Source organism: Xenopus tropicalis, chromosome 9 (assembly GCF_000004195.4).
Source record: "Xenopus tropicalis strain Nigerian chromosome 9, UCB_Xtro_10.0, whole genome shotgun sequence".
Lineage (NCBI taxonomy): Eukaryota > Metazoa > Chordata > Amphibia > Anura > Pipidae > Xenopus > Xenopus tropicalis.
This window is the reverse complement of record NC_030685.2, coordinates 82,095,805-82,116,464: the sequence shown is the minus strand read 5'-3', so window position 1 is coordinate 82,116,464 and position 20,660 is coordinate 82,095,805. Positions and strand designations below refer to the sequence as shown.

The window sequence follows — 20,660 nt, the reverse complement described above, 5'->3', positions numbered from 1 at the left end:
TCAGTGATAAACAGGAAAATTTGGGGATCTTTATTGAACAAAAACCCACATTTCAAGCTGAAAGGCTTAGATACTGGAGATATTTACAGCATTGCCGTACAGTGATTTCTGCTCAGAATGGAAAATATGGCACTTAATTAGATGACCAGGGCTAAGTGGCTGATCAGTACAGTAATTACCCAATGGGCCTGCAAAGCCTAGTCTGTATACTGGGGTTCTGTCTACTTACACATTGTTACCAGGTACGTGGCACCACTGAGCCCTGGGGGGTTGGGCGTGGGAAGTGGCACTCACTGCAGGGAGTCGGAATGGTCTCTGCCCAATAAAGCTTTATTCTGGTTTCTAAAGCAAAACAGCACATTTCCTTGGTATTATGCACCCGGGGGCAACCCTGGAATCATGGCGTCCATACACTTTGGCATCATACGATCACTTAAAAGCTGCTCACTTTCATTGCTTTCTTTGCTAATTTGCTGTAGAAAATGGAAAACAAGATGATTCCTAAAACCGCTGCAATCAGAATGCCAAATTCCACGTAGAGGGCAGTCTGGGCATCTGAGGGTGAAATCTCCAGCCCAAGGAAGGAAACGGCCGTATCTTGAATTTCACCGGAAGGTGGTTTGGTGAGGGTGGGCGTGCTGTGGGTGAGGGTGGGCGTGCTGTGGGTGAGGGTGGGCGTGCTGTGGGTGAGGGTGGGCGTGCTGTGGGTGAGGGTGGGCGTAGGAGCGGTTGTGCCTACAAGAGTTTAGAAAGGCAAATTAATACTTTGTATTACACTTCTCTCTCCCCTTTATAAACAATATGACTTTGGGAAATATCTTGGAAATGCACATCCCAATACAGTGCCGGGCTGGGCACAGCTAATGAGCAGTGGATCCTCACTGGCACAACTAATGGGCAGTGGATCCTCACTGGCACAACTAATGGGCACTGGATCCTCACTGGCACAACTAATGGGCAGTGGATCCTCACTGGCACAACTAATGGGCACTGGATCCTCACTGGCACAACTAATGGGCACTGGATCCTCACTGGCACAACTAATTGACATAGCTGTGCCAGTGAGGGTCCTATGCCCATTAGCTGTGCCAGCTGGATACCTATGTCAATTAGTTGTGCCAGTGAGGGTCCTATGCCCATTAGCTGTGCCAGCTAGAAACCTTACAGGCATAGGAGCCTCACTGGCACAACAAATGGGCATATGATCCCAGCTGGCACAGCTAATAGGCATAGGATCCTTGCTGGCACAACTAAAGGGCATATGATCCCAGCTGGCACAGCTAATAGGCATAGGATCCTTGCTGGCACAATTAAAGGGCATATGATCCCAGCTGCCAGAGCTAATGGCCATAGAATCCTCATTGGCACAACAAATGGGCATAGAATCCTAGTTGGCACAACTAATGGGTGTAGGACCCCAGCTGGTACAGCAAGTGGGCACTGTTTGGTGCTTACCTTCTGCCTCGGGCTCCAGACAAGGAGGGGTGCCATTACTTGGGTCAGGGAAGCCATTGCACCGAATGATAGATCTGTAGTACTTTGCCGACTCTTTAGGGATGCGTGCCAATTCAGGATCCGAGTAGTTGGTGTAATGCAAGCCAAAGCGTTCGGCAAATCCCGTGGCCCACTCAAAGTTATCCATCAGGGACCAGGCTGTGTACCCACGCAGGTCCACCCCATCATACTTGATAGCTGTAAAATAAAACAATGGTGAAGGATAATCCCAGGATGCTGCAGGACCAGTTTGAGGAAAGGGGATTTCACCATCAGCATTGGAATGGCTTCTTTACTGATAATCAGGTTATGGACTACCACTCTGAGGTAGGTGGTAATAAGTGGTGGGGCTCAGAATGGGTTGGATTCATTTCTAGCATCTAGTTTGGGTCAGTTTTACCTTTCAGCGCCTCATTGATATATTCTTTGTAGTAATGTTCCCTCCAGACATCTTTCAGGTTGGTGCCGCGCTCGGAAATACCGTTTTCTGTTACTATAATAGGGGGGTTGTTGTACTCTTCTTTAATCCAGTTCAGTATTCTTCTAAAGCCAAACGGGGTGACTTTTAGCCAGAAGGAGCCAGAGCCCAGCCAGCTGTGATCAATTGTTGAAGCTACTCCCCTGTATGGGGGGAAGAAAGGCATGGTCAGGGCTGGTTTAAGGGTTAAGTTTTTTATATGGGGCCCCACCTACCTGCCCCTGCTCTGTGCTGTCATTACTTGATAAGGAAGTTTCCTACGATTTTGTACAGGTTACATAAAATACGTACGTTTAGGGACCAGATGATCTTGCTGTGAGGCCCAAACCTTGTATAATAACAATTTTACACTTACTATTATTATTATTATTTATTGCAGTTTCTGGCTTTGCCCAGTAGAGGGAGCCTGTTCCCAGTTTTCATTGCATTCTGCCACTAATACAGTTCACACTAAGGCATTTCTCAACAGTTTATTAAAATAAACCTTTACTATGATTTAGTCAGTGACATTCTAAATTATATAGCTTCTGGTCCAGCAGCTCTGCAGTTTGGAATTTCAGCAGCCATCTGGTTACTAGGGTCCAATGTACCGTAGCAACCAGGCAGTGGTTTGAATGACAGACTGAAGGATGAACAGGAGTGGCCTGGTAAGATTAGTAAAAAAAAAGTAACAAAACTATTTTAGCATCTCCAGGCTCTTGGGAATGTTGGGTTATTTAGTTAAACAACAGCTGGGTGGTGAGGTTGGACATTAGTAACTGTATTCCCCCATAGATCAGGGTCCCGTGGCCCCTATTATGTATCTATGGCTTCCTTGGACATTCTGAAAGGATGGCAGTATTGTCAGCCCTTACCTGTCAGCATCGTATGTCTGCTGGGAGATTGGCAAATTGAGGGGCGATGCCAGAATGGTGGTGTAATGGTTAAACCCAAAGTAGTCAAAGGTCCCTTTAATCCTCTGCTTCTCACTCTCTGTGAATTCTGGGAGCCTGGTGGGAGACGAGGGAATAAGAAAGGTAAGAGAGGGGGAACCCTTGGGCCCCAGGGTGAGCAGAACTGGCCAGATTCACTGGGGGTCGCAAAGGGTTCAGTTTCCCCTGCTGCCCAGTCAGTAACCTGTTCCCTGTGGGAAGGAAGGCCCCACTGGCCCAAGGATAGCCCCCAGCAGTTCCTGCTTCCATAGGGTAACCATGTGCTCAGTCTCTGGACCCCACTTTAATAGGTGGTGGATCTACCAGAAGTGCCGGGGTGCAGGTTGGCCTCATTATGTGCTAATTTAACCCATTTTGCTACATAATAATCTTTAAATACATTTTACCAATAACTCTTCATATCCCTTTATATCCTTACCGAGATTGCGTCAGCCCAGACGCGAGACTTCGTTCCCGAACCCTGGATTTCATGACCTCGTTGTAGTCTCCATTATTGAAAATGGGATTTGCAAACCAACCGCCATAAAACTAGTCAAATAAAAAATGTGGCAGGTTACAGCACAGTGTTTTATTCAGTAATTTCAGACACAAAAAACTCAACTTATTTCTGTCCTGGAAAACACACAATGCACTAAACTGTTCCTGCTGAATTGTGCTTAGTACAGGGGAATCCCTATGTGCCATAGTTTTATGGTATCTCTCTGTACAGACTATGATCAAACTTAGGGGGCTGTTCCTGCTGAATTGTGCTTAGTACAGGGGAATCCCTATGCTGCCATAGATTTATGGTATCTCTCTGTACAGGCTATGAGCAAACTTAGGGGGCTGTTCCTGCTGAATTGTGCTTAGTACAGGAGAATCCCTATGCTGCCATAGTTTTATGGTATCTCTCTGTACAGGCTATGAGCAAACTTAGGGGGCTGTTCCTGCTGAATTGTGCTTAGTACAGGGGAATCCCTATGTGCCATAGTTTTATGGTATCTCTCTGTACAGGCTATGAGCAAACTAAGGGGGCAGTTCCTGCTGAATTGTGCTTAGTACAGGGGAATCCCTATGTGCCATAGTTTTATGGTATCTCTCTGTACAGGCTATTAGTAGATAAGGTGCAATAAAGAATGATGTTGTGCAACTGGACGCTGTATGTAACCTTTGTCCCATGTGTCCGCTCAGTAACCATTATCATTGCTCTAGCTGACGTTACATATCAGTCACATGTACATGTATTTACAACACGGCAGCATTTTTAGAGAATACAAAGGTTCTTCTTTTAATAATTGGTGCCACAATATTCTGCTGGGCAATCTGATCTGGCCACTAGAAATGGAAAGTGACCCTATTTACATTAGCGCTGCGTAAAATTCAATCACCTGCAATACTCTGATTCTGATTCTGTACACTTCCTGCTCCTGGGCTGCTCTCTTTCCTATGACCTGGCGGAGGGTGGGGCTTCAGCCCAATTGAAATGGTTGGTTTTAGTTGGTGACACCCTGCCATAGCCCCTATTCAGACTGCACTCCATAGACCAGGGATCCCCAAACTATTATACTTGTGAGCCACACTCAAATGGAAAAATTGTTGGGGAGCAACACAAGGATGGAAAAAGTTCTTGGGGGTGCAAATAAGAGCTATAATTGGCTATTTGGTAGCCCCTATGTGGACTGGCAGCCTATAGAAGGCTGCCACTGGTTGAGGATCACTGCCATAGACATTGGCCCTAGGCCCCCTAAGGTGCCAGCCCAACAGTTTGGGAACCATTAGCCTACCATCACATATCTTCTTGCTGCCTCCACATCCTCCTGCTTATAAGGGTTTCTTGGCTCTGCCCAATCAGAATTGATGGTGATAGAGATCAGCCCACCTTGGCTGGCTCGGTATTTGTCATTGTACAGGTGCCATGCTTCAGCGTGAGACTTGATCAGGTTATGGCCCACTATGTACGGGGCTCTGCCAGGCCTTGAAGAGATTCCTGAAACCATTCATAGACCACAAAAGATAAAACAATTATGCTCAGGTCTGAGGAACCTTAGAAAACCCATTGTCTACTTGTATCCTATATAGAAGTATAGGAAGTAACAATGTACTGGCCCATACCTGGTGCCGCTGTGCCATATCCGTGTCCCAGGTTGGCTACGATGTACGGCTCATTGATAGTTATCCAGAACTTCACCTTGTCCCCCAGTCTCTGGAAAAGCAGGTCGGCGTAGTCTTTAAACCTTTCCACGATGGTATCATTCTCCCAACCTCCGACGTTTTGTAATGCTTGGGGCAGATCCCAGTGATAGATTGTCACCTGAGTGTGTTATTATTGGTATTGTCAGTGGTGTCATACATATATAAAGGCCTTCCATGAAATTGTGTGCCTACAGTTAAAGGAACAAGAGCACTACTAATGGCGAAGACACACGGAGCTACTAAACACCAGAAAATCCCCTGCCATAGACAATACTGTGAACTGCCTCTGCTAAAACACATGTAGAGAATGTTATCAGTAAATGATCAGCATTGTCTGTTTTATTAGCCTTGACAAGTAGCTGCTACTAGTAGCTCTGTGTGTCTTCACCCTAAAGGGTATACTATGGAATAAAACTTAGACCCATTTGCAAGAATCCCTATGAAGAGTCTTCCACCCTAAGCACAAACCTTGGCATAGTGCTCAGGCTTAAACCCATTAGAGGGTGCTTCCTCAGGACCACAGAGATGAATGCAACAGAACAACCAATCAGTTTCTCATTTCTGACCAATTTCTTACCCACTTTAGGAAAATACAGGTCCTTTTCAAAAAATTAGCATATTGTGATAAAGTTCATTATTTTCTGTAATGTACTGATAAACATTAGACTTTCATATATTTTAGATTCATTACACACAACTGAAGTAGTTCAAGCCTTTTCTTGTTTTAATATTGATGATTGTGGCATACAGCTCATGAAAACCCAAAATTCCTATCTCAAAAAATTAGCATATTTCATCCGCCCAATAAAAGAAAAGTGTTTTTAATACAAAAAAAGTCAACCTTCAAATAATTATGTTCAGTTATGCACTCAATACTTGGTCGGGAATCCTTTTGCAGAAATGACTGCTTCAATGTGGCGTGGCATGGAGGCAATCAGCCTGTGGCACTGCTCAGGTGTTATGGAGGCCCAGGATGCTTCAATAGCGGCCTTAAGCTCATCCAGAGTGTTGGGTCTTGTGTCTCTCAACTTTCTCTTCACAATATCCCACAGATTCTCTATGGGGTTCAGGTCAGGAGAGTTGGCAGGCCAATTGAGCACAGTAATACCATGGTCAGTAAACCATTTACCAGTGGTTTTGGCACTGTGAGCAGGTGCCAGGTCGTGCTGAAAAATGAAATCTTCATCTCCATAAAGCTTTTCAGCAGATGGAAGCATGAAGTGCTCCAAAATCTCCTGATAGCTAGCTGCATTGACCCTGCCCTTGATAAAACACAGTGGACCAACACCAGCAGCTGACATGGCACCCCAGACCATCACTGACTGTGGGTACTTGACACTGGACTTCAGGCATTTTGGCATTTCCCTCTCCCCAGTCTTCCTCCAGACTCTGGCACCTTGATTTCCGAATGACATACTTTGGACCACTGAGCAACAGTCCAGTGCTGCTTCTCTGTAGCCCAGGTCAGGCGCTTCTGCCGCTGTTTCTGGTTCAAAAGTGGCTTGACCTGGGGAATGCGGCACCTGTAGCCCATTTCCTGCACGCGCCTGTACACGGTGGCTCTGGATGTTTCTACTCCAGACTCAGTACACTGCTTCCGCAGGTCCCCCAAGGTCAGGAATCGGTCCTTCTCCACAATCTTCCTCAGGGCCCAGTCACCTCTTCTCGTTGTGCAGCGTTTTCTGCCACACTTTTTCCTTCCCACAGACTTCCCACTGAGGTGCCTTGATACAGCACTCTGGGAACAGCCTATTTGTTCAGAAATTTCTTTTTATGTCTTACCCTCTTGCTTGAGGGTGTCAATGATGGCCTTCTGGACAGCAGTCAGGTCGGCAGTCTTACCCATGATTGCGGTTTTGAGTAATGAACCAGGCTGGGAGTTTTTAAAAGCCTCAGGAATCTTTTGCAGGTTTTTAGAGTTAATTAGTTAATTCAGATGATTAGGTTAATAGCTCGTTTAGAGAACCTTTTCATGATATGCTAATTTTTTGAGATAGGAATTTTGGGTTTTCATGAGCTGTATGCCACAATCATCAATATTAAAACAAGAAAAGGCTTGAACTACTTCAGTTGTGTGTAATGAATCTAAAATATATGAAAGTCTAATGTTTATCAGTACATTACAGAAAATAATGAACTTTATCACAATATGCTAATTTTTTGAAAAGGACCTGTACACTTGCCAAGAAGCACATACACATTATTCTCTATACTGTCATCTCTAAGCTCCACTGCTCCTAATTCTCTTAATAGTGTTGCGATGATACCATGAAAGTCATAGGTGTTACCTGTGGCTGTATATTGGCTGCCAGTAAAGCATCGATCAGACGAATGTAATAGTTTAGCCCAGCCTCGTTGACAAAGTTCAGAGTCCCGTCTGGCAGAACCCGTGGCCAAGAAATGGAAAATCGATAGTGAGAGACCTTGAGGTTCTTCAGAGCAACCACATCTTGCTCGATTCTGTTGTAGCTGTCACAGGCGACATCCCCATTGTCATCGTTCCCGATTCTCAGTGGGGTGTGGGCATACTGGTCCCAGATACTCAGGCCTTTGCCATCGGCTCTCCAGGCACCTTCAATCTAAACACAATAAATAAACCCTTGTCTTTCAGGAATCCATGACCAAACCCAACCATATATGTCTTCCACCCATAACCCACTAATTATTTGCCTATAACCTGACCTGGTAGGAAGCAGATGCCACACTCCATGCAAAATCTTTTGGGAACTCCCCATAAAGGAACTCGTCCTCCTTGCTAAGGGGCATGCCCTTGTTCCGTATGATTTCTGCATAGTAGATGGCGGAATGTTTGGGGGTCCTTGGGCGGCTGGGATTTGTGAAGTCCACGTGGTGCAGGCCGAACCGCGGGCTATAGCCGAAATTCCATTCAAAGGTGTCCATGAGGGACCAGGCCGTGTAACCTTTCAAATTCACCCCATCAAGTTTGATTGCTGAATGCAGAGGGGGAACGAGAATCAATAAGAACATATTCTCAGTTAGAATATTCACATGCAATTCTGATAACCCAAACCAAACATTTGATCACCAAGGAACTTTGGTGAGGAGCCCCATGAACAAACAGGTAAGAAATTACTGGCCAAAGTTTACCCGAACCTCCCAGTGATTAGTTTATATATCTACAAACCTTTCAGTGCTTCATCAATGTAGGTTTTGTAGTAGAAGATGCGGTTGTTGTCATCGAACTCAGTGGCAGTGCTTATGGTAACGCCATTCTCAGTAATATAAATGGGCACATTCTCATATTCCTCCTTGACCCAGTTAAGAAGCCTCCTAAGCCCCCAGGGCACCTCTCTGTGCTCTGAAACCCCAGTTGTTGGCCAGTTTGAGTTAAATGATTCCTGTGTATCTCTGTCTCCTTCAAAGGATGGAGGGTTCAGCTTGATTGTTTTGTGCTGGACTATTTTAGAGGTGTAGATGTTGATGCAGAAGACATCAGCAGTGCCTTGGATGTAGGCTTTTTCATTATCGGTGAAGCTTGGCAGCCTGGAGGATTTCAGTTTCTGTAATTCACTTTTATTCGCCACTTGCCATTTCATGGCATCTGGGTAGTCCCCCGTTTTGAAGATGGGGTGGGCAAACCACCCTAGTGTGAACTGTAGGTATCGGTCAGCGGCTTCCACATCCCTTGGATCGTTGTGATCTTTGGGCTCTGCCCATTCCGTGTTGAGACTTAGAGAGATCACACCTCCTTGGCTTGCCCTATACTGTTGGTCGTAGGTATGGTAAACCCTGGCATGGACTTTTAAAAGATTATGGGCAACCCTATAAGGAGCAGAGCCAGGGTCATCTTTCACTTCAGGTGGAAAGACCCCCAGGCCATACCCAGCTGTCACAATGCTGTGGGGTTGATTAAAAGTCATCCAAAACTTGACCCGATCTCCGAAGATCTTGAAACAATAGTCGGCATAGCTGTGAAATGCGTCGAGCACCCTCTCATTCTCCCAACCACCTATGTCCTGGAGAGCTTGGGGAAGGTCAAAGTGGTAAAGTGTTACCAATGGAGAAATGTTGTTTGCCAGAAGCTTGTTGATAAGCTGGTTGTAGTACTCAACACCTTTGCTATTGGGGGTGCTGGTTCCAGTTGGGAAGATCCGAGACCAGGAGAGGGAGAACCTATAGCTTGTCACTCCCAAGGACTTCAGCATGTACAGGTCAGCATCCACCTGGTTATAGCTGTCACAGGCAATGTCTCCAGTCTCATTATTGGCAATATTCCCAGGAGTATGTGTGAATGTGTCCCAGGTGCTTGGCCCTTTCCCATCGGCATCCCAGCCTCCTTCTACCTGATACGCCGAAGTTGAAACCCCCCAGTGAAAATCATCAGGAAATGCACCGCGATAATACATATCTCTTTCAAAGGCCGTTTGCCCTGAAAACTTTTCCCATACAACCTTTGCCCTTGATGGAACTTCAGAAGGGGGCAAAGGGGGTAACTTTTTGGCCTGTGACCAGCTTGAAGCTGCAGCTACTTTTGGGGCTTTTTGTGTCTTTGGGAATCCATTACTTTCAATGATGTTAGCGAATAGATAGGCAGATTCCTTGGGGGTCCTCTGTCTGTTGGCATCTGTAAACTCTACATAGTGTAACCCAAACCTCTGGGTGTAACCATGGGGACCCTCAAAGCCATCCAGGAGGGACCGGACTATGTAAGAACTTACAGGTACTGTATCATTCTTGATAGCTGTGAATAAATAGAAGTTATATGAGCATTACTGTGGGTTATACTTTCCAGCCTGCTGCTTAAGTTAAAACCTCCCTATGCCACCCTGTGACATTATTCAGCCCACTGCTTGACTTAGAGACTCTTCAACCCTAGAAGATGCCATAAAAATCTTTGCCCACTGCCCGAGTTACAGGCTCCCTGCCCCTCCCCATATAACCTGCCCTTGGCGTTGTAGTCCAGTGCACTTCTTCAATTTAAGACTCTCTGCACCTCACACAATAAGCTGTCATTATATTATCCCCTTTGGTTTCAAGTAACAAACCCTACATCTTTGCTGTAAGCTGCCATCTTAGTGTTCTAGTCCCACCCACTTTTTGAATTATAGGCTCGTTTTCCCTCCCCCTGTAGCCTGACATCAGAGAATCCTAGTCCCACCCACTGTAACATGAGTAACATGAGTCCCCTGTCCATCTCCCAGTCTGTTTCCATCAAAGGGTTCTAGTTCCGCTCATTGTTTGAGTTATAGGCTTCCTGTCTCTCCCCCTGTAAGCTTCCATCAGAGTATCCCTGTCCCACCCACTGTTTGAGTTACAGGCTCCCAGTCCCTCCCCTATAAGCCTCCATCAGAGTATTCAAGTCCCACCTACTGTTTGAGTTATAGGCTTCCTGTCCCTCCCCCTATAAGCTTCCATCAGAGTATCCCAGTCTCACCCACTGTTTAAGTTACAGGCTCCCAGTCCCTCCCCTGTAAGCCTCTATCAGAGTATTTAAGTCCCACCTACTGTTTGAGTTACAGGCTCCCAGTCCCTCCCCTGTAAGCCTCTATCAGAGTATTCAAGTCCCACCTACTGTTTGAGTTACAGGCTCCCAGTCCCTCCCCTGTAAGCCTCCATCAGAGTATTTCAGTCCCACCCACTGCTTGAGACTGCAGACTTCCTGCTTCCTGCCTTGTAAGCTGCAATGTGAATGTGCCAGACCTGTTCCCCTGGGCTGTTGGGGACCAGATTTAGGCTAGAATGCTTAAGGCAAAACTACCCCTCAGTTTGTATTTCCATTACCTTTCAGAACCTCATTGATGTAGGTCTGTATATAATCCATTCTGGTTGTGTCGTTGTACAACTCTACATCATGTGCTGTAGGCATCCCATTCCCCGTGATGTATATTGGCAGACCCCCAGTCACATACGCCTCTTTCACATAGTTCAGAAGTCTCCTGATACCCCAAGGTACTACTGAGATCCACGGAGAGGAGGTCCCAGGCCACGAAGGGTCCACATCTGGCACAAAGCCCCCAATGTTGTTATAATCTGCGGCACAGCTGGTACTAACAGACGCATTGACCAGCCTGGAGGTGTAATGGGAAATGCCCAGAAAGTCTGCCGTCCCTCGGATACTGGATTTCTCAGACTCGGAGAAGGCGGGCAGCGGAGAAACTATGCCAGGGCACTGCTGCTGCTTTAGTTGTATTTGAGATTTAAGCATGGCAGGGTAGTCTCCATCGACCAGTATTGGGTGGGCAAACAAACCCAGCATGAACTGAAGGTAGCGCTCAGCCGCCTCCACATCAGCTGGGTCTGAGGGGCTCATTGGCTCTGCCCAGTCTGAGTTGAGAGAGATACCCACCTTACCCTGCTGCTGGGCCCTGTATTTATCGTTGTACACGTGCCAGGCCTTTGCGTGTGCTTTAATGATGTTGTGCGCCACCTACAAATAAATCAATATATAATAAATGTTGTGCACCCACATCCCACCCAGTTACCCCCACCTAATACCCACCTCTTCACCCCCTGCCAATCCCACCCCTGTGCTTATACCAAACCTCTCCCCCTTTACATCACCATCAGCATACCCCCCAACTGTCCCACTTTCTGCGGGACTGTCCCGGTTTTTATAGCGCATCCCGTTGTCTCGGATAGTTCGATGAATGTCCCGCATTTCCGATTGGGGGCACCGTGTATGGGGGCACTGTCTATTGGGCAATTGGGGGCACTTTCTATAGGGGGCACTGTGTATGAGGGGTACTGTCGATGGGGGCACTGTGTATGGGAGGTACTGTCTATGGGGGCACTGTGTATGGGGGGAACTGTCTATTGGGCCATTGGGGGCACTGTGTATGGGGGGGAGAACTGATACATAGTTATAACTCACTTATAACTGACTGCTATATTGTTTTCCTTAGGTAGTCCAGTATGAGGGATTAGCACATTTGCGTCTGATCCCACCATTTCAACTATATAAAAGGAGTATTTTTTTTTTATTGGGTGTGGTAATTGGGGCGTGGCCAAAAATTGTCCCTCTTTTCATTTTTCAAATGTTGGGAGGTATGCAACAGGTATTTTCCATAGACAAGTTGACGACCCTGAACCTTAACCCCCTAGGCACACTTTTTGCCATGGGCATAGCCAATAGCATGCTAGCATTAGGTTCAGTATATTTGCCAGGGTAACCCCTATGGATCTGGCCAGTGGCCACTCATGACTTGCCTTGTAGGAGGCATCTCCCGGGTTCTTAATCCCTGGCGGGTGTTGCCCTGTGCCATACCCAGCATAGCTGATAACCCATGGCTCATCAAACGTTATCCAGACTTTGACACGGTCGCCAAAACTGTTGAAACAGAAATCGGCGTATTCGCCAAAGGCATCGACAATGCTCTGGTTCTGCCAGCCCCCGAGGTCCTGCAGGGCTTGGGGCAAATCCCAGTGGAACAGGGTAACTATGGGCTCAATGTGGGCCTCTCTCAGGCTGTTTATCAGTTTATTGTAGTATTTCACTCCCTTGGGGTTCTCCTTGGATTTGAACCCATTGGGGAATATCCTGGCCCAAGAGATGGAGAACTTGTACAGGTTGGGCTGCAGACCCCTAAGCAGATAGACATCATAGTCGATTTTATGGTAGCTGTCAGAGGCCACGTCGGCGGTCGCTTTCTGTGCCGCCAAGTCTTCGTGCCCAAACTTGTCCCATATGGTTTCTCCTTTGCCCTCTTCTGCCCAGCCCCCTTCCACTCTGTAAGCGGCTGTAGCTGCGCCCCATTGGAACCCACTGGGAAACACGTCCTGCAGGAAGGAGTCCCTCTCGCCCGGGGCCTGGTTAGCGAATTTATTCCAGACAGTAGCGTATGAGCGAGGAGAGAGCGACCGCTCTGTGGATTCTGCAGACCTACCGAGACATGTAACATGACTGAACTGTCTGTAATGAGACAGCTATGAAATACAGGGAGATAATAGGAATAGTCACACTTTGTTATGGAATTTAAAGAGTTACTATACCCTAAATATCCCTTCTGAATTGTGCTTAGTACAGGGGAATCCCTATGCTGCCATAGTTTTATGGTATCTCTCTGTACAGGCTATGAGCAAACTTAGGGGGCTGTTCCTGCTGAATTGTGCTTAGTACAGGGGAATCCCTATGTGCCATAGTTTTATGGTATCTCTCTGTACAGGCTATGAGCAAACTTAGGGGGCTGTTCCTGCTGAATTGTGCTTAGTACAGGGGAATCCCTATGTGCCATAGTTTTATGGTATCTCTCTGTACAGGCTATGAGCAAACTTAGGGGGCTGTTCCTGCTGAATTGTGCTTAGTACAGGGGAATCCCTATGTGCCATAGTTTTATGGTATCTCTCTGTACAGGCTATGAGCAAACTTAGGGGGCTGTTCCTGCTGAATTGTCAGCCCCTTGCTGAATGATCACTTACCTTTCTTTGGAAATGGGGGAGTCGTCTAAAAATTCACTGATGTCGTAGCCCATGAACACAGCCCCATAGTTTGTAAACTCTAAAAAAACAAAGCAAAGATCTATGAAGCATGAGTACTGAACCGATTCCAGCTCATACTGACCCTCCTGTAATATTGCTACTATAGGGCTGCTGTGCTGCCTGCACTCTCAAGTCCATCTGTTCAGCCTTACTGCAACTTCTTATACTCTTTGTACCAAAAGATGGCTTTGAGACCTACAGTATAGAGACCCTGCTTGTATTCCCACTCTGACACTTACCCGCTGATAATTTATAGGCAGGGAGATATTTATTTCCTTGTGCAGAAATGCAATTGGTCAGCTTCAAACTGAACACCAAGATTTCACGATCCTTCCAGACAGTCTGCGGAACAAATATTGATTGAGTAAAGGCATGTATGGGTTCATCTTCCAATCTGATCTGAATAAACTCAGGTATAGGACCCGTTATCCAGAATGCTCGGGACCAAGGGTATTCCGGATAAGGGGTCTTTCCGTAATTTGGATCTCCATACCTTAAGTCTACTAAAAAATCAATAAAACATTAATTAAATCCAATAGGATTGTTTTGCATCCAATAAGGAGTAATTATATCTTAGTTGGGATCAAGTACAGGTACTGTTTTATTATTACAGAGAAAAGGGAATCATTTAACCATTAAATAAACCCAATAGGGCTGTTCTGCCCCAATAAGGGGTAATTATATCTTAGTTGGGATCAAATACAAGGTACAGTTTTATTATTACAGAGAAAAAGGAAATCAATTTTAAAAATCCTAATTATTTGATTATAATGGAGTCTATGGGAGACAGGCTTTCCGTAATTCGGAGCTTTCTGGATAATGGGTTTCCGGATAAGGGGTCCGATACCTGTAGTAGAACTTGTCACTAACATGTGGGCAATAAAGGGATGGAATACAGAAAGCCGCACGGTTATTATTCCTATAGGGTGTTCCTATTGGCTCAGCTTAATGCAGTGGGTGTTAGAGTGTCAGCCCTCAGGTCTCCCATCATGGCTGCTCCTATGGAAATAAAGATGTTGGCCAGGAGAGGTGGGGAAAATATTTAAAAATATTTGCAGCCTTATCGGAATTCTATACTATATTCTATACTCAAAAGTCAAGGCACTGGCTGCGCCGTTTGCACCTGTTCTCCCAGGGTCTCTTCCAGTTGGTTCCCGTCCTGGCAGACATAATCTATGTTCAAGGCAACAAAATCAACAGATTCCTGGAAAAAAAACACAAAAGCGTTATTTTATGCTCATCCCCTGAATATCTAAAAATAAAACGTGAAACATTTTATTCATAATTTGGAAAAATATATCAGAAACATGTGTATCAGCAGGGCAAAAATTAGGGATACAGGGAATCCACTATTTTGGGATGCGGATGAACCACAAAACCTGCAAGAAAGATTTTGAAATTCAAACCAAACCTGAAAAATACAAGTTATTTGGAAACCCTAATGCCGACTCATAACAGTAAGTTTACAACAAAAAATATATATATGTGTTTGATAAGAAAGCATTCTAATGGATCAGTAGCGTACCTTGGTTGTGTCGGACCCCCTCCCCCCCCCCCAAAAAAAAATCTTCTGGGGGGGCCGGGCGCGAACAGCAAAGCATGTGACAAGCAGAGACCCCCAAAGTGAGAACAATTACATTTTTTGTGGCTGAAACCTTTCCTACTGCAACACATGCAGTATACAGTAAGTTAACCCCAGAGAAACATATATATATATATATTTTCTGTTCACTCCCAATTGTATTGGTATCAAGCTGCCCAGGGCCTTAGTAGCCAAATCTGGAAGCCTACAGCTTCAGGGTCGGACTGGGGAGTGAAGGGCCCACCGGGGCTCCCATCGCAGGGGCCCTACTGGTGCCCCCAGCCCAGCGTGTCCCCTAACCCCCCCCAGGGGCCCCCCTAACCCCCCTTGCAGGGCCCCCCACCCGACGTCCTCCCACGAGTGTGCAAATTTGACGCATCAGGGGAGGAGTGGTCGGGAGGGGGAGTGCTGGTAAGGGTCGGACTGGGCCGCTGGGGCCCACTAGAACCGGGGCCCACCAGGATTTTTCCCGGTGTCCCGGCGGCCCAGTCCGACCCTGTACAGCTTGCTCACCATTGATATAAAGCTCTAGGTTTGCCCAGGAGCAGTAACCCATAGCAACCAAAGAGCAGGCAGCATTTACTGGTCACCTGATTAAAAGCAACTATCGTATTGGTTACAATTCTCCTTGGCACACTTTGTGCCTATTATTTACATATGGGGGTAAGAATCTTCATAACTTTACAAAACTACAACTCCCATCAACCCTCCTAGCAGTAAGATTTAGTAACAACACAGGGGGGTGGTAGTTCTGTAAGATGTAGAGTAATAACATTGCCTATCCCTAGGGAAAAATCCTTGGCATCTTACCAGGAGATGAGGCTGAAGGGACAGACATTTCTCCAGCAGGGGGGGCTCCAGGGCAATGGACACTGTTCCTCCTGGGAAAATAAACCACAAGCAGAGAATCACGAGGTCTCCTTGGTACTGAGCAGTGGTGTAAATAAATATGACCGGGCCCTACAGCAGATTTCATTTAGGGCCCCGAACTATTCTGGGGCTGAATGGATATAGGACACACTTTGTACCGGTATGAGATCCCTTATCCGGAAACCCATTATCCAGAAAGTTCCGAATTACAGAAAGGCTATCTCCCATAGACTCCATTATAAGCAAATAATTCTAATTTTTAAAAATTATTTCCTTTATCTCTGTAATTACAAAACAGTACATGTACTTGATCCCAACTAAGATATAATTACCCCTTATTGGGGGCAGAACAGCCCTATTGGGTTTATTTCATGGTTAAATGATTCCCTTTTCTCTGTAATAATAAAACAGTACCTGTACTTGATCCCAACTAAGATATAATTACCCCTTATTGGGGGCAGAACAGCCCTATTGGGTTTATTTCATGGTTAAATGATTCCCTTTTCTCTGTAATAATAAAACAGTACCTGTACTTGATCCCAACTAAGATATAATTACCCCTTATTGGGGGCAGAACAGCCCTATTGGGTTTATTTAATGGTTAAATGATTTTTAGCAGACTTAAGTTATGGAGATCCAAATTACAGAAAGATCCCTTATCCGGGGAAAACCCCAGGTAACAAGCATTCTGGATAACAGGTCCCATACCTATATATTAGATATGGGTGCTCCCAATCCTTCCTTATAAAAGTACTGAATTTAGGGTTTGCTAAATCGCCTACTGAACCCCCAAGTGAAAGCAAATAATACAGATATTGATGGCGGCCGATGCTCAGCTGTATGGCATTAACTGTATCACACAGAAAGGCAGAGGCAACTGAAAGTTAAATCTAGAACCCCCCCCCCCCCCTCCCCAGTATCAGGTTGATCTGGAATATTCCTTATCAGGTTATTTTGCCTACAAATACCTGATATTGGTGCCCAACAAACAGCGCTTATCTGGGACCAAAGCTCAAAGTACTGTATATCTCCGGGGATAATCTGCGCACTTGTCACTATGAGAGATCGGCGTCGGGCCCTATCTTATCCATGGATCAAGGCCAGGCACCAGGACTGATTAGCTATATTGATAATTACCTATTTCCCTATATCACTACTGGACTTCTGCCATTTTAGAGGCACCATAGGGCATTACAGTGGGGGGGTAGTGTTAAAAGTGCTGATAAAAGTGACCCCAGCGTGTGTGTACATAATAGGGACTTTAGACTGATGGGACTGATATCAATGATAAACAATTACTTCTGCCGTCAGCATTAATATCCATTGTAAAATCCCCATAGCTATTCTGCCAATAGCAGAAAGTGGGCATTGGGTGTCATTAGTATTAGGATCCCGGTAGGGTTCTATACGATCCCTCAATGTATTTCTATAGAGAATATGCCCCCCGAGTCTATACAGTGCCAACCTGGTCTCATTAAAGGGGGTCGTTCACCTTTGAGTTAACATTTAGTATGTAGAGAGTAATATTCCGAGACAATTTGCAATTGGTCTTCATTATTTATTATTTGTGGTTTTGTAATTATTTCAGCACTCCAAGTTTGGAATTTCAGCAGTTATCTGGTTGCTAGGGTTCAAATTACTTTAGCAACCGGGCATTGAATTGAACGAGAGACTGATATATATAGAGGAGAAGATCTAAACAGAAAGAAGAGTAATAAATAGTAACAATAACAATAAATTGTAGCCCCACAGAGCAATAGTTTTTGGCTGCTGCATTTGAACGTTGGAAAGAGTCAGAAGAAGAGAAATAATTTCAAAAACTATAACAAATAAATAATAAAGAACAAACGGAAAAAAGGTTTTGAATTGGCCATTCTATGACCACCCCTTTATTAATTTTGTTGGTCTTCTCTGTACTCTCTTAAGATTCAGTGTCACACAAAAACAACCCAGAGTAACAGCGCCCACAGGCAGATACTCACCGTTGGAATTGTACTTGCGGTGGTACAAGGTGTATATTTCCTCATGTGCCTGAAGCAGAGCCTGTAGGGCAGCCGGAGGTGCCTTTTCTGTATATCCCCCCGGGATATGGAATGTTATCCATGTATGAACCAAATCCCCAAACAGGCTAAAGGCAGAGTCTGCGTTGGCCACATACTGGTCGGAGATGCCACTGCTGCCAGGGAGTAGCCAATGGCTGCCATGTCCTCCTTCCAATATCCCCACTGGTTTGAGATCCAAAGAAACAAGGAGCTGTAGAAGGTTCCGGTAGCACCGTACAGGTTCTGGCTGCTGAAGGTTCTGGAGCCCAGCAGCCCCCGGCAGGTTTACTTTATAATGGGTGGCTCCATGTTTGCGCAGAACAGACAGCTGATTTTTCAGTTGACGAAGATAAGAATCATGGCACTCAGTGTTGAACCCCCCCACTAAAGCACTTGGTAAGGGCCCGGCGATGGCAATGAAGTCCCTATCAGGCTGCCAGCAGGTTCCCTGGCCCAATATATAGAGAAGGATAAGGAGAGCCCAGTTCCAGGCTTGCCCCATAGCGACACCAAGTCAGTGTGGAGACGGGTACAGCTGGAGCCATTTATATCAATGGAGGCCATAAAATTAACATTTAACCTGTTCTATCTACAGAGCAGATAAGGGAATAGCTGCCAAGTCATGGAGATAAAAACATCTGACAACTTATATTTAATGGACAACAGGAATCAGGAAATATGAAAGGAGCTTTGACAACAGGAGGAGGAGGGGGGGGGGGGAGCGTAAGCTCAACTGGTCAGGGACCTCCATCCTTTTGCACATACTTTGTATTTACTTTGTACCCCGTTTGTTATATTATTATTCCTGCTGTTTACCACTTAAAAAGGTGGTTCAAGTTTATTTGTACAGGTATAGGACCCATTATCCAGAATGCTCGGGACCTGGGGTTTTCCAGATAAGGGGTCTTTCCGTAATTTGGATCTCCTGCCTTAAGTCTACAAAGAAAATTATTTAAACAGTATTTATACCCAATAGTATTGTTTTGGCTCTAAAAAGGATTAATTGTATCTTAGTTGGGATCAAGTACAGGTACTGTTTTATTATTACAGAGAAAAGGGAATCATTTAACCATGAAATAAACCCAATAGGGCTGTTCTGCCCCAATAAGGGGTAATTATATCTTAGTTGGGATCAAGTACAGGTACTGTTTTATTATTACAGAGAAAAGGGAATCATTTAACCATTAAATAAACCCAATAAGGAGATTTTATACTCACCGGAAAATCCTTTTCTCGTAGGCCCGAACTGTCAGTGCAGACGTTAGGGTTTTGTCTGTGATCACCTCTGGAGGCAGGACAGAGAATTTAGACCTAGTGGCTCCTGGTCCCTCCCACTGTATATAAGGCTCGTCTCCACCCTCACTCCTCAGTTCTGTTGGTAAGCTCAGTCGGTGGAGACAGTACAGATAGAAGGAAGGCCAAGAGACATCAGGTAGAAAGATAGCGAGAAAGAGGTCCCGGTGCCCATACTAAATCAGCCTGGGTGGGACTTACTGCACTGACAGTTCGGGCCTACGAGAAAAGGATTTTCCGGTGAGTATAAAATCTCCTTTTCTCTAGCGGCCCTCCTGTCAGTGCAGACGTTAGGGGACGTTCCAAAGCTGTCCCTTAACTGGGTGGGTATAACTTTAGTATGCCGTGGATAGTGTTCCTGGCACTATGCCACAGCCGCTTGTAGAACTTTTCGGCCAAACACGGCCGGTTGAGAAGCGTAAACATTTAACTTGTAGAACCTAATAAAAGTGTTTGGTGAGACCCAAGTGGCTGCTCGGCAGATCTGGTCTGCTGTTGCTAGGTTCTGTAGTGCCCATGAGGTACTCTGTGCCCGTGTAGAGTGGGCTTTCACTGCGAACGGTCTGGGCACATTTTTTCTGTCGTATGCTGTATGGATAGTTTCAACTAGCCAACGGGCTATAGTCCTTTTTGATACAGTTTTTCCTTTTTGTGTAGAAGAGTATGATATAAGAAGGCTCTCTGACTGTCTATAGTCTGCCGATCTTTTTAAGTAAATCCGGAGTGCCCGGACCACATCCAATTTGTGAAGGAGTCTCTCCTTCTCGTTTGACGGTTTTGGACAGAAGGAAGGTAAGATTATATCTTGGTTCATGTGACGTTCTGTAACTACCTTTGGCAGGAACCCTGGTGAGGTCCTGAGTACCGCCTTGTCGTGGTGAAGTGTGAGCCATGGTTCTTTGCTGGATAGTGCCGCCATCTCGGACACTCGTTTAGCCGACGTAATTGCAATTAGGAAAGTCACTTTAAATGAGAGCCACTTTAGCTCACATGAAGATAAAGGTTCAAATGGTGGTTGTTGTAGTGCAGATAGAACCAGTGGTAAATTCCATGTTGCTAGGGGTTCCCTGAGGGGTGGTCGTGTTCTGGTGACACCCCTGATAAACTGCTGGATTGTGGGATTTTCAGCCCATTTAAGATGTGTCAGTGCTGTGATTGCTGAAATCTGGGTCTTTAAGGTGCGTAATCCCAGTCCTTTCTGAAACCCTTCCGTCAGGAATTCCACCACCTGGATTGTGGAAATGTCCTTCCAAGAAATGTCCCTGTGTCTGCACCAATTGAGGAGGGTCCTCCAGACCCTATGATACGTCTTGTCTGTAGACTGCTTTCGGGCTCGTAAGAAGATGTTTATGGCGTTCTGA

The 20,660-nt window shown here is 45.6% G+C and overlaps 1 protein-coding gene across 1 annotated transcript; it reads right to left on the bottom strand.

The window, feature by feature from the left end:
• Window positions 1-7: 7 nt before the first annotated feature.
• LOC101732850 (lactase-phlorizin hydrolase) lies at window positions 8-18,866 on the bottom strand. The gene is made up of 17 exons (XM_004917626.4): window positions 17,947-18,866; window positions 15,905-15,975; window positions 14,636-14,716; window positions 13,752-13,854; window positions 13,453-13,531; window positions 12,244-12,916; window positions 10,819-11,464; window positions 8,222-9,778; window positions 7,759-8,027; window positions 7,365-7,655; window positions 4,996-5,194; window positions 4,668-4,870; window positions 3,323-3,432; window positions 2,827-2,961; window positions 1,895-2,115; window positions 1,456-1,692; window positions 8-735 (listed from the first exon to the last, which is right to left on the bottom strand). Exons 1-17 carry the CDS (start codon window positions 18,506-18,508, stop codon window positions 434-436), a joined length of 5,739 nt encoding a protein of 1,912 aa, XP_004917683.2. The 5' UTR covers window positions 18,509-18,866; the 3' UTR covers window positions 8-433.
• Window positions 18,867-20,660: the final 1,794 nt, after the last annotated feature.